General features: G+C 44.8%; 2 protein-coding genes across 5 annotated transcripts in view; one reads left to right on the plus strand and one right to left on the minus strand.

Annotated features, from left to right (window-relative positions):
- ptpn20 (protein tyrosine phosphatase non-receptor type 20) overlaps positions 1-14,610 on the minus strand; it is a 336,983-nt gene that overhangs the window by 24,214 nt on the left and 298,159 nt on the right. For all 4 annotated transcript variants that reach the window (XM_078530719.1, XM_078530716.1, XM_078530715.1 and 1 more), the window contains 2 exons: positions 12,016-12,164; positions 958-1,048 (listed from right to left, as the gene is read on the minus strand). In XM_078530719.1, coding sequence (XP_078386845.1) covers positions 958-1,048; positions 12,016-12,164 — 240 coding nt within the window. The remainder of the gene's footprint in view (positions 1-957; positions 1,049-12,015; positions 12,165-14,610) is intronic.
- Positions 1-14,610, plus strand: part of mapk8a (mitogen-activated protein kinase 8a) — a 485,513-nt gene that overhangs the window by 24,212 nt on the left and 446,691 nt on the right. The window lies entirely within an intron of this gene.

Consider the following 14,610-nt stretch of genomic DNA (forward strand, 5'->3'; position numbering starts at 1 on the left):
TTTTAAAAAATGATTTACCTGATTAAAATTATGGCGCTTTTTAAAAACACCATGCTTTTGTAAAGTTAATTATGGATGCTAAAAATGTGATTTTCCAACGGGCTTTTTAAGGCGCTTTTCCAATGTCTTTTTTTACCCCCAATTTTTTTTGGGGCAGTGACTGTAAACTATACCCACAACTGCCAGCCCATTTCTGCTGTGCCAGCCTTCAGCTGGGCCCCACTGTAACCCAAGCTCGGAGGGAATCCTCCTCAAGACAGCCAAAAATTGTTACCATCGGGATGGTGTTTGACCCGTACGGAGATTTATTTGATGTCGGTGGCGAGCTGCCCCACAGACTGAAAAATCTGGGCCACTGATTAATTTTGAATTTACATCCCCTCCCACCCCCCCCACAATCCCCACCCCTTAATATTTGCTCCATGTTTTACATTTTCCTCTTTACCTGAATCTCGATCTGAAAATCGAAGAACGAATCAAAGAAAACAAAAACCTGCATTTGTGTAGCACCTTTCACGTCTTCAGGCCACCCCCCCCACCCACCCAAGCACTTTACAGCCAGTTGAAGTGTAGTCGCTGCCGCCATGTAGGAAAAACAGCAGCCAATTTGCGCACAGCAAGCTCCCACAAGCAGTGTTGAAATGGATGACCAGATTAACTGCTTTAGGGATGTTGGTTGAGAGAGAAATTTTGGGTTGGGCATAGGAAGAACTCCCCTGCTGCTCTTTAATTGCTGTGGGATCTTTGACATCCAATTGGGTTTCACCTGAAAGACTCGAATGCTGGACTTGTAAGGATTTTACAGAGGACCTTACAAGTTTACATATCGACCTGATCTTACTGAAGGTTTATTATTGGCACCCAACGGACTCATGTGATGCCAGTTGACAGAATAAACAATTGCATGATAAGGATTCCTGGTTTGTGATGGCGTTTGTTCCCAGCGAAATTACTTACAAGGCAGGATGTCCCGATATCTGTTCTTTTCCCTGTTTTCTGGAGCTTTTCCCACGACACAGTCATCAATAGGTTTCAGATGCTCCAGTGCCTTTAAGAGAGAGGAAGAGGTGTGAGGGATGTAAGTCACGACAGCTCACTAAATGTTAAGTGGATATTGGTTGGTTAATTATGCTAAAAAGGATGCAGTCACATATGCAGCTGTGTTGTGGAGTAATGTATTGGCCCTGGTTTTAGTGGTCAGTGGCCAAGTGACTTGCTAACCTGGAAAAAGCGCCCCAAAAAGCTCTAGCGATCTCTCACTGGCACGTCTTTCAGTTTGAATCTGGTGCTAAGCCAAGGGGACCTCCCAGGCAATCAAGCAAGGTAAGCAGCCAATCACATTCAAGTTACCTCACAGACAGCAAACCAGGAAATCTTCTCCAGTTCTCTGCGTAAAGTCAGGTCCAACCCCTAGCGCCACAGACAGGGCAAGGAGGAAGCTCCCAAATCCACTGCAGCTGGGAGTAGGGATCAAACCCCCTGCGGTTGGCACCAACCTGGTCCACACCGGCCATCCAGCTAACTGGTCCCCAAGAAATCTGAGCTGCTGTGGCAACGTACATTTTTAAATGCACATTGTAGTCTGGAGTCATGGATAATGATGGACTTCAATTTTCTTGACTGACCAGGAATCTCTCCTGCTTTTACCACCTGCCAACGGAAGGATTTTCAGACTGATGGTCAACCTGTTTGGCCATGTTATGACACATTATTCCTGACCATCAAGTCCTGGAGCGGGACTTGAACCCGGAGCTTCTGGCTCAGTGTGCCACAAGACCTCCAGAGCAGGGAATAATAATCATGTTTTTTTCACTTATAATTAAATTTACAGAGTGAAATCAGTGATTGGGACATACACATGAGATTAAGGTAGATATTGAAATAACATGAACTTTTAACAAAAATTGAATATTTTAAAAATGTGATTTTTAAAAAATCATAATAGAGAAATTTGTTTTTTTTTTATAAATATAAAATTATTCAGGGCCAGTGAGGGTATTCAGCAGTGATTATAAACTTAGGACACGGTTAAAGAGATAATTACACCTCATTCAACAAGGAGTAATTTTTACAAGGGTCTTTACAGCAGCACCAATAGTGTAAAAGGGCAAATTCTTGTCAGTTTGGTAATTTCTACTTGACTACCATCTGGGTGGGACTTTGACAAAGTACACCATGGAAAATCACTGCTAACAGTTTCCAGAATTCCTCGTTTGACGGCAGGTGTGCAGATTCCAGAAGGCGTTGTCAGTTTCAGAGGAGTAATGATGGTGAACGCTGATGGTTTCAATGTAATTGCTACTGCAAAATCTGGGCCATACATGATACAAATAAATTGATTACACCCGGATGGGGTTCAACTGTTACCTTTCTTATGTCTCCATGATGCTCAGCCTTGAACTCCCACAGCCTAAATTCAAAACGATTCATTATTGCAAGCTTCACAAAGTGTGCACCTGGTAATGACCTAGCACCAAGCACCATGCATTTGTTTGGATACTCTGAATGGGGCATTATTTTACTGACGCTACTGTGCATTATTGATTGACTGGTTCAATTGCTGTCTCAGCCCTGACCGGGCATTGTGACTTGGTGCAAGAGCAAGTGATTTGCACTGAGCAGATTCTAACCATCTCCCCTTGACATTCAATGACATTACCACCGCCGAATCCCCCACCATCAACATCCTGGAGGTTACCATTGACCAGAAGCTGAACTGGACCAGTCATATTAATACTGTGACTACAAGAGCAGGACAGAGACTGGGAATCCCACTGCAAATAACTCACATCCTGACTCCCCAATGCCTGTCCACCATCTAAAGGCATGAGCCAGGAGTGTGATGCAATACTCTCCACTTGCCTGGATGAGTGCAGCTCCAACTACACTCAAGAAGCTCAACACCATCCAGGACAAGGCAGCCCACATGATTGGCACCCCATCCACCACCTTCAACATTCACTCCCTCCACCACTGACGCACAGTGGTAGCAGTGTGTACCATCTACAAGATGCACTGTAGCAACTCCACATGGCTCCTTCGACAGCACCTTCCAAATCTACAACTATGACCATCTAGAAGGACAAGGGCAGCAGGTGCATGGGAAAACCACCACCTGCAAGTTCCCCTCCAAGCCATACGCCATCCTGATTTGGAAATATATCGCCATTCCTTCACTGTCGCTGGGTCAAAATCCTGGAACTCCCTCCCTAACAGCACTGTGGGTGTACCTACACCACATGGACTCCAGCGGTTCAAGAAGGCAGCTCACCGCCACCTTCTCAAGGGCAACTAGGAATGGGCAATAAATGCTGGCCTTGCAAGTGATTCTGACATCTCAAAATCAAATATTTTAAAAATGACCAACATTGTGCATTAAAAATTAGTGTCGGTAAAATTTGGGTGAATTTGTGTGTTGACAAACCACTTGTCCTAATCGCAGGTCAGCCTAATTATTGCGCAGGGCTACCAACACGTGAAAGGAGGATGAAATGTTGTTGATCTTTTGAACTCATCCCTTCTCCTGATAATTTTTATGCATCCCCATTACAAACATCTACTTGTGTAGACAAAGCATTTGTTGCCTATGAACGGCAATGTGATTATGTGCACACCACATCTCGGACACGAGTTGAACCAATTAACAGTTGGCGTACTGACTGGAACTGGTATGGTTCACTCCAGAATTCTAGCCTTGTCAAAATCAGTGCAGAACAACACTCCGATGTAATACGCATGGAAAGTTAGGAGTTGGTTTATATTGCGGCAAAACTAACACAGCAGCAAGGCAGCTCAATCAACAGACTAGTTAGAGTCACAGAATTGGAAACAGGAAATGTTGGAAACACTCAGCAGGCCAGGCCACGCCTGTGGAAGAGAAACAGGGTTAACTTTTCAGATCGGAGACTTTTCGAGGAACTCTGGGGTGGATTTTCCACCGCCCCCAACTCGCCGCTGGGATCGTCCGGGTCTCGCCGAAAGTCAATGGGCTTTTGGCTGGGCCACCGAATCTCCTGAGGCCAGTCCCAGCCTTGACAGGGCTGGAAAATCCCGGCCTCTGTTTCTCTCTCCACAGGTGCTGCCTGGCCTGATGAGCGTTTCCAGCATTGTCTGTTTGTGTCTCACATTTCCAACACCTGCAGGGTTTCGCTTCTGTTCTACCAAATAGAATACTTGATCTGGCACCAGTATTTTAACACAGTCCAAAGCAATAAAAAAAAGACTTGCATTATACAGTGCTTTTCACAACCACCACAACAGCCAATTGAGTACTTCTTTAGAAGTGTAGTCACTTTTGTAATGTAGAATAATCGGCAGCCAATTTATGCACAGCAAGCTCCCACATACAGCAATGGCATAATGACCAGATAGCCTGTTTTTGCAACATGGGTTGAGGGATAAATATTGTCCAGGACACCAGGGAGATCGCAAATAAAAACAGAAAATGCTGGAAAAACTCATCAGATCTGGTAGCATCTGTGGAGAGAGAAGCAGAGGTAACGTTTCGAGTCCGTATTACTCTTCTTCGGGCCAGGGAGATCTCCCCTGCTCTTTGAAATAGTGCCATGAGATTTGTTTTACATCCACCCGAGCAGGCAGAGGAGGCACCAGTTTAACGTGTCATCCAAAAGACAGTACCGCACTCCCTCAGTACTGTAATGGAGTGTTAGCCTTGATTTTCGTAATCAAGTCCTAGAGTGGAACTTGAACCTGGAACCTCAGAGACACAAGTGCTGCCAACTGAGCCACAGCTGACAACCTAAATGAGCACAGTAAATAAAATAAAGGCCAGGATTGTATGTAATATCCCGGCTGGATATTATGGTCCCACCGAACTGAATGGAGACTTAAATAGCTCGCCGGGGAAAGACACAACGTGGCAGAGCCTTAAATTCCTGGCTGAAAGCTAAATAAAACCTAAATAAATTAAATCAGAATAAACATCTCTGAAGGCTCTGCTGATGCCTTCAATAACTTTGGATCACCCATCCATGTTGGAAACCTTTAAGAGAGAGAGGCCTGCAATATAGATCTCTTGATGCCTCTGTATCAAACATCAGACCCACGAAAGGAAAACTGTATGGTGAGTAAGGACATCAGCTTTGATTATTGGGGTCTTCTTCCCTTTGATCAAGGTGACTAAAGAAACGTTTTCACAACTACTCAAAGTCTGTCAAAAAAAAAGAGTTCAAAGAGACAATCCAACAAACGTTTGATGGACAACCTGTTAATAAAACCTGGAGAGACTCATCACCATTAAATTTATTAATTTTGCTTCCAATCTCCACCCCTCCATCATTTTCACATGGTCCATCTCTGACACTTCCCTTCCCTTCCTTGACCTCTCTGTCTCAATTTCTGATGATAGACTGTCCACCAATATCCATTACAAGCCTACCGACTCTCACAGCTACCCCGACTACAGCTCCCACACCCCGCTTCCTGTAAGGACTCCATCCCATTCTCTCAGTTCCTTCGCCTCCGTCGCATCTGTTCTGATGATGCTACTTTTAAAAATAGTTCCTCTGACATGTCCTCCTTCTTCCTTAACCGAGGTTTTCCATCCACGGTAGTTGACAGGGCCCTCAACCGTGTCTGGCCCATCTCCCGTGCATCCGCCCTCACACCTTCTCCTCCCTCCCAGAACCATGATAGGGTCCCCCTTGTCCTCACTTATCACCCCACCAGCCTCCGCATTCAAAGGATCATCCTCCGCCATTTCCGCCAACTCCAGCATGATGCCACCACCAAACACATCTTCCCTTCACCCCCCGGCGGCATTCCGTGGGGATCGTTCCCTCCGGGACACCCTGGTCCACTCCTCCATCACCCCCTACACCTCAACCCCCTTCCACGGCACCTTCCCATGCAACCACAGAAGATGCAACACCTGCCCCTTCACTTCCCCTCTCCTCACCGTCCAAGGGCCCAAACACTCCTTTCAAGTGAAGCAGCATTTTACTTGCACTTCCCTCAATTTAGTCTACTGCATTCGTTGCTCCCAATGCGGTTTCCTCTACATTGGAGAGACCAAACGCAGACTGGGTGACCGCTTTGCAGAACACCTTCAGTCTGTCCGCAAGCATCACCCAGACCTCCCTGTCGCTTGCCATTTCAACACTCCACCCTGCTCTCTTGCCCACATGTCCGTCCTTGGCCTGCTACAATGTTCCAGTGAAGCTCAACGCAAACTGGAGGAACAGCACCTCATCTTCCGACTAGGCACTTTACAGCCTTCCGGACTGAATATTGAGTTCAACAATTTTAGATCATGAACTCTCTCCTCCATCCCCACCCCCTTTCCGATTTTCCCCCTCCTTTTTGTTTTTTCCAATAATTTATATAGATTTTTCTTTTCCCACCTATTTCCATTATTTTTAAATGTATTTCCATCCATTGTTTTATCTCTACCTTTTAGCCTTTTTTGATTCCTTTACCCCACCCCACCCCCACTAGGGCTATCTGTACCTTGCTTGTCCTGCTTTCTACCCTTAATTAGCGCGTTCCTTTAGATAATATCACCACCTTCAACACCTCTTTGTCCTTCTGTCTGTGACATCTTTTGGTTATCTCCACCTATTACTGGCCCTCTATCCAGCTCTTCTTGTCCCACCCCCCCCGCCCCCCCCCCCCTTAAACCAGCTTATATTTCACCCCTTTCCTATTTTTCCTTAGTTCTGTTGAAGAGTCATGCGGACTCGAAACGTTAACTTTGCTCCTCTCCGCAGATGCTGCCAGACCTGCTGAGTTTTTCCAGGTATTTTTGTTTTTGTTTTGAACTAAAACAAGATGGCTTCACAATCGTTTCTGTTTGTAGTAACTGGGTTGCTTTAGCACCGTGCAGTCTCCTGGCTTTCCCTTACATTTTAAGGCCTGTTGTCCTCCTTGAATGATGAACTGAGTCCTGCCCTATTTACACCCAGAAACTGCTAGCTCGCAGTCTGGCACTCAACCATCTGAGCTCCTTAATCACAGCAGCAAGGACCTCCCCAAAGTGAAAGTGGAATGGAAAGGAATGAGATGGGAAGTGAATGTATGAAAGATAAGTAGGGCAAGTTACGGACATCAATAGGTCTGAAGAGAGACTTCGGCATAGAGGGGAGGAATGAAGCAGAAAAGAAAGAGTATTATAGTTGACAATTTGAAGGGAGCTGATTGGTGATATTTAAAGCTATCCCCATCAGGGCATGCAACATCTATAAACTCTGTATTTACAGCCTAGAGACAGCACATGAGCATTGACAATACAGGAAATATTCCCTGAATGGCTTGGCTTTACAATAACTGATAAAGCAGTGCATTCACAAGTAGGTGAAAAAGATAAGCTGAATTCCACTTCCCAGGATCAAACATATAGTGTGAAGCTTGACATGAAGGTTTCTCAATTGATGGTTCTTCACATTGGGTTAACAAGGTGTCGAACAGCACCAAGTGATGCAGACAGACAGTGCCGAATGCTGCAGGGGTACATCAGGACGCAGGCAGCTTCTAGCAGACATTCTCCGCAGTGCTGATCTACTGGTAAAGCTTCAAACATCCTTGCATACCATTGCATTCGAGCATTTTGATCTAATGTCCATCGGGGAATAATTCAATCCCAAAGATTGTATGAGCGAGGGACCATCATAATTGTCACAATACTGTTGTTCATTTGTATTTTAACCTTGTTTTTTTCTGAAGAAGATAAGAGGCAACAAAATGCCAAGACACCCTGTCGTCTCTCATTCACTATTATTGAATTAATTGCATATGAAGCTCATGTTTTCTGAAGAGACAGATTCCTTCTTATTTGCTCCACTTACCAATCTCGGAGACACTTGAGTCACATCCGATGATGATATTTCAGTTGAACTGGAACAGATTGGCTCCTATTCATAACCTTATCATGGCCAGCGATTTCAATTTTCATCACCTTAACAGCCTTAGCATCCACGACCAGTTTGCTGATTCGCTCCCACCTCTCACTGCACCGACAGCCACCACTCGTCTGGCCCACTGCTTGATTAATGTCGCATGCCTGAAGCTCGCTAGGGGGCAGAATGGAGAGCGAGGCCCTTTTTGGTGGCATGAACCACAGTTTGGCAGAGCGAGAACAAATCTAATTGGTACTTGTCACTGAAAGACAATTTGCGTCATGTCCTTTCAGAGTGGATCTCCCTGGTCAGGTTTAGAACCACACATTCGATTAAAGGCACGTTAGCAATGCCTGTTTAAATTCAAGCCCGCATTACTTCTCCCTCTGAAAGTAGCGCAGCTGTGACTGTGCCATGAGATGCCCAGATTTAAAGGACCCTTTAGCTCCCAGCGATTATACATTGAAATGCGGTGGTTTTTTTAGAAAATAACTCTCAAAATGAATTCTGCAGTTCCAGTGATGCTTTTTACAGAGGTTGAACACACTGGTTATCATGGAAAAATATTCCGTACCCATATTTAGTTCTCCGATTACCATTGTCAGGGAATTACTGTCTCCGAGGACTATTTTCTTCTTTTAACTCAATCATTAAATATAAGTCTTAACGTTAAAAATAAGCGTTCCTCAAATACCGTAAAATAAATGGCTTTGTTGGTTTATTGCCTCATTGTAAGATTCTGAGGCGGCCTTGAAAGGGTAGATGCTGAGAGGATGTCCTGGGGGAATTGCGGAGGAGAGATTTCTGTTCTTCCGCAGGGTCATTAGTGCGGGGGACTCTCTTCCCCGGAGAGCAGTGGAAGCCGGGTCATTGAATATATTCAAGGCTGAGTTAGACAGGTTTTTGATCTACAAGGGAGTCAAGGCTTCTGGGTTAGACAGAAAGGAAAGTGGAGCTGAGGCCACAATCAGATCAGCCACGATCTTATGGAATGGCGAAGCAGGCTCGAGGGACCAAATTGTCTACTCCTGCTCCTAAATCTTGTGTTCTTGTGCGAGGGGCTGAATGGCCTACCCCTGCTCCTAACTCTTGCGTTCTTGTGCGAGGGGCTGAATGTCCTACTCCTGCTCCTAACTCTTGCGTTCTTGTGCGAGGGGCTGAATGTCCTACTCCTGCTCCTAACTCTTGCGTTCTTGTGCGAGGGGCTGAATGTCCTACTCCTGCTCCTAACTCTTGCGTTCTTGTGTGAGGGGCTGAATGGCCTACCCCTGCTCCTAACTCTTGCGTTCTTGTGCGAGGGGCTGAATGTCCTACTCCTGCTCCTAACTCTTGCGTTCTTGTGCGAGGGGCTGAATGTCCTACTCCTGCTCCTAACTCTTGCATTCTTGTGCGAGGGGCTGAATGTCCTACTCCTGCTCCTAACTCTTGCATTCTTGTGCGAGGGGCTGAATGGCCTACTCCTGCTCCTAACTCTTGCGTTCTTGTGTGAGGGGCTGAATGGCCTACCCCTGCTCCTAACTCTTGCGTTCTTGTGCGAGGGGCTGAATGTCCTACTCCTGCTCCTAACTCTTGCATTCTTGTGTGAGGGGCTGAATGGCCTACTCCTGCTCCTAACTCTTGCGTTCTTGTGCGAGGGGCTGAATGTCCTACTCCTGCTCCTAACTCTTGCGTTCTTGTGTGAGGGGCTGAATGGCCTACTCCTGCTCCTAACTCTTGCGTTCTTGTGCGAGGGGCTGAATGTCCTACTCCTGCTCCTAACTCTTGCATTCTTGTGCGAGGGGCTGAATGTCCTACTCCTGCTCCTAACTCTTGCGTTCTTGTGCGAGGGGCTGAATGGCCTACTCCTGCTCCTAACTCTTGCGTTCTTGTGCGAGGGGCTGAATGGCCTACTCCTGCTCCTAACTCTTGCGTTCTTGTGTGAGGGGCTGAATGGCCTACTCCTGCTCCTATTTTTTATGTTCTCATGTAAGCTTCATTTCAGATAAAACATTTAGAAAAAAAAATGACCAGCCGCCCTTTATTCTTCATATTCTTTATACTCTCTATTGTTTTTATATAACACTTAATATAATTAAATGATTTAATATAACGCATTTCATATATTTTTAATGAAGTTTTAAGTCTTAGCCTTGCCTTTCTCCTCTGTCCTTTGTATCTACAGTCTATTTTTAGGCAGGAGTTTTTTTAGTTCATTTTTTCAGAAACCAGCTTCAAAAGGTTCATTTTACCAGCCGACTGATAAGAGTCCAGATTTAACACAAACATCACATTTAAAACAGGGAGAGCTGGAAAGTAATCGTCTCCACACTACTGGAAGGACTAAGAAGTATCCTTTGCTGCTTCTTCGCTAGATCTTTCTAAATCCAAATTAATCTTGATTGAAATTCTCAATAAATTTATTCACACATGGATATGAGTCGCAGATCTTTCGCGATTATACTGCACTACTCGCAGCTGATTTTTCAACGTGTGATCCCTTGTACCATAGGTGGGCTCCTCACGATTTTAGAATCTTGCAGCACTGAAAAAGGCCTTTCAGCCCATCGAGACTCAACTGGCTCTTTCCAATTTACTCCCAAATCCCAGCTTTTTCCCCCCTCCCGATAAAATTAGCTCTCTTCAAGTACGTGTTTTCAAAGTTCCTTTGGAATCTGATCCTGGCACCCATAGATGCTGCATTCCAGATCTTCACAACACCCTGTGTGAAAAAAGTATCTCCTCATTTCCCCCCACCCCACACTTTTCCACAATTAATTTAAATCTTTTGATTTCAAGATCTTTTGCCTTAAAATGAAAGATTGCAAAAATCGTTGGGGATCTCAACTGCAGTGTCCTGTGTTCCCAGACAGAGTGGCTCTGCGATGTGAGTGCACATCAAGAAATTCAGCCCTTTAGTATCAACACTTACATTCACTGAGGATTACTGCTAATTAAACGACCAGTCCACATAACTCATTAACGTGGCTGGCAAAACTGTTTTCACTAATTTATTCAGATTGACTGCTAGTAGAAAACGTGTTCAGCCCACTACACTGGATAATCCTGTCACAAACCTTTTAAAGGTTTAACTAGACAAGCAATCCCACTAAAAAAAATTGGCAGTAAAGCAATACCGTTTAACGAGTGCTGCACAGTACATTGTTTCCGATCAGTCCAAGACTGAACAGTACCACCTTCTGTATCATTCATTGTGGTAATCAGTAACTCAGCTCACTGAGAGCAAATAAATTGTTCATGTTCGAAATAAGCAGCCTCTTTCCTGCATTTAACTTATCTTTAGTTTCCATGAGGTAAAGTCAAATCTATAAGACCTAGGCTTCAAGAGCTTTTAAACACACTTTCCAAGTTATTGTATATTTCTTTTTAAAAAGATGTTTAACATGTGGCACTAAGGGCTAAGTTTTGGTAATGGACCTTATACCATGAAAGGATTGATTTAAAGTAAGGGGATGGCTTTAATTTGGGCTGCGATTGTAGCTACACTAAATTGGTGACTATTTAGTTAAAGTAATGATAATGGAGCCTTTATCTGTCTCACTGGAGGGGACTCTTCCTCTAGAAGATAAGGCAAATGGATGGATCGTCCGCCCAAATTTTACTGTGCAGACCACATAACGCAAGTATCGTAAACCAAGAGACAGTGAACATGGTTCTTTAAATATGGGTGTATCTAAGGCATCGAATGATGCTTTCTAAGCTCTTAAACGGCTTTCCTCACTTTGCAAATAAAATCGCAGTGATGTTGTGCCAAGGAGTTGCATTTTATTGGAATACTGACACCTACTGGTCATCTCACCCAAAAACCCTACACCCTGTTGCTCTCCGGACCTCGTGCCTTAACCAACTCTCTCAACCTGGTATCTCCACCTTCGCAGTCTTACTGGCCCAACTTTCACTTTTCTCCCAACCTAGATTCCTCACCTTCACAAGTGTCGACTCAGTTTGTCCTAACCTAATGCACTGCTCTCCACTGCTCTCCGTGGACCAACGCTGATCTCCTGACCTTGGCCTAACTCTGGTCACCTTCCCAGCCCCCCAATAAAGTCATGGAGTGGGAGCAGGAGGAAACTCGAACCCCAGTGATATTTTCCATGTGTCCAAACATCTCAGGTATAAGTACTTGCAGTTTCGCAGGCTATTCAGGTGGAGCTCACTGACATACCATAAATTCCTTAAGAGGCTGCTGCAGTTCCAGCTGCTGTTGAAGGTTTGCAATGAGAGCCTTCAGGCTTGCTCCAGAGTATTTACTGCCCATTGGACTCTTCACCACAGGCCAACTGATCAACTCAACCTCTGATACCATGGGCTTACCTAAGGGAGGCAAGGGGAAAACACACAGAGTTTGAAAGCAAGTCCGCAATAGAAAGACCTTAGGTGTAGAATTTCATTTTGGATAGTGGTGAATTAGTTTTACCCTTCTCTTTCCAATCATTGGACTTTCAATTCAGAATCACCTGTTTGACCTGACCACTCAAATCTTTCCACCCCCTTTAATCATATGGAATATTTCAAGAGAACACAGTGCCTGTTTAAAGAAAAGCCTTCCAAGAAGCAGAAATTGTGCTTGGATGGTGCCATATTTATTACTTAAACGGAAAACGGCTGCAGAATCCTGAGGTGCAGAGGGATCTAGGTGTTCTAGTGCATGAATCACAAAAAGTTAGTAGGCAGGTACAGCAAGTAATTAAGAAGGCTAATGAAATGCTATCCTTTATTACAGAGAAATTGAACATAAAAGTAAGGATGTTATGCTTCAGTTATACAGGGCATTGGTGAGATCACATCTCGAATACCATGTGCAGTTTTGGTCGCCTTATTTAAGGAAGGATGTAAATGCATTAGAGGAGGTTCAGAGGAGGTTTACTAGATTGATATCTGGAATGAGTGGGTTGTCTTATGAGAAAAGGTTAGACAGACTGGAGTTTAGAAGAGTGAGGGGTGACTTGATTGAAGAATATAAGATCCTGAACGGAATTGACAAGGTGGATATGGAAATGATGTTTCCTTTTGTGGGTGAGTCCAGAACTAGGGGCCACTGTTTTAAAATTAGGGGTTGCCCTTTTAGGACAGAGATGAGGAGAATTTTTTTCTCTAAGAGGGTTGTGCGACTTTGGAACTCTCTGCCTCAGAAGGCAGTGGAGACAGGGTCATTGAATATCCTTAAGATGGAGGCAGATAGGTTCTTGTTAGGCAAGGAGATCAAATGTTATCCGGGGTAGATTTGAATGTGGAATCAGTAACACAAACAGGTCAGCCATGATCTTATTGAATGGCGGAGCAGGCTCGAGGGGCCGAATGGTCTGCTTCTGCTCCTATTTCATATTACACTTCTTACAAAGCATTTCACCATCGTTTATATACGGGTCCTGATATTCCTCCTCCACTTCCCTTGTTTGGGTGTAGAACAGCCAAAGCATACCCGAATGAGGTGTCCCAGACTTCTAGCCCAGTGAGACACTCTGGGATAGACTCACTTCCAGGCAAGGCCTTGTGCAGGGAATTGGAGCCAGAGTCAATGGCACAAAGAGGCCTGTAGCTGCAGGCCTGGTTGAGGGGTTGGAGCCATCTGCTTTTTCTCCAGGAAGGACTCAAAGGCTCTGAGACCCAAAGACACAGGGCGTCACTGTTGAATAAATCTTTGACTTACCTTTATGGTCCGTTTTGCCTTGCTGCTATGCCCTGTCAGACCCTTCCTGACTGTGTGGGGAATCAAACCACAAGGGCAGTGACAGCAACTCTAAAAAACGTTCCCACCTTAAACATATAGTGAGGAGGTTACCAGACTTGGACTGCAGCCATCGTAGAGAAAGGACCAGCTGTAGCATTTTGGACTGGTCTGGAAAACCCAGGGGTTGGAGACCCGATACAATGGGACCTCCGCTACTTTTTCCTCTCTGTGGCATTTGGGAAATAAGCATAAGCGAGCTAGAAACAGGAGTATCAGGACAACCGTATTATTTTGATCATCGTTGTGTTGGGAAAAGTTACACAAAATGGTGTAGTCAGTGTCTCATTCATTGAGATACCAAATCAGGCCACGTTTACTGCCAGAAATCTGTCACTATGTCATTTCAGGGAGTTTTTGATGAAGAAATAAGTTGCATTTCTGCAGCACTTATCACAACCTCAGGATATCCCAAAGCAGTTTACAACCAATGAAATGAAATGTAGTCACTGTTCAAACATAGAGAAACATGGCAACCAATTTGCACACAGTAAGGTCCAACAAACAGCGATGAAATGCTGACCAATCTCTTTTAGTGATGTTGGCCGGGGGATTGACAATGGCCGGAGCACTGCGGAGAGTTTCTGTGCTCTACTTCGAAAAATGCCATTGGACCTTTTAGATCCGCTTGCAGATGGGGACTTGTTTTCACATCTTATTCATCAGTGCAGCACTCCCTCAGCGCCACACAGCCTGGACAATGGAGTCAGGCCCCTGAAGTGAGACTTTGATCTCTGCCTTCCTAACTTAGAGGGGAGGCTGGCATCACTGAGCCCCAGCTGACACCAGTAACCTGATTTATAGATGGGATGTGATATAGATGGGATATATATTACCAAAAGATGGACAGGGTGGGGAGAGAGGCCACAGAAGGGGTAGCAAGGTACGGTGAGGGCTAAAGTCCTGTTCTATCTATCTATAGTCCAGCTAAGTGTCAGAAAAACGCCCTTGCTGAGAATTAACCCTTAAACCTTAATATATTTTGTTTTCAGCCTTAACATTACCAATAGTATATGTGTAACACTTTAAAAT

Source organism: Cetorhinus maximus, chromosome 27, assembly GCF_964194155.1.
Source record: "Cetorhinus maximus chromosome 27, sCetMax3.hap1.1, whole genome shotgun sequence".
Lineage (NCBI taxonomy): Eukaryota > Metazoa > Chordata > Chondrichthyes > Lamniformes > Cetorhinidae > Cetorhinus > Cetorhinus maximus.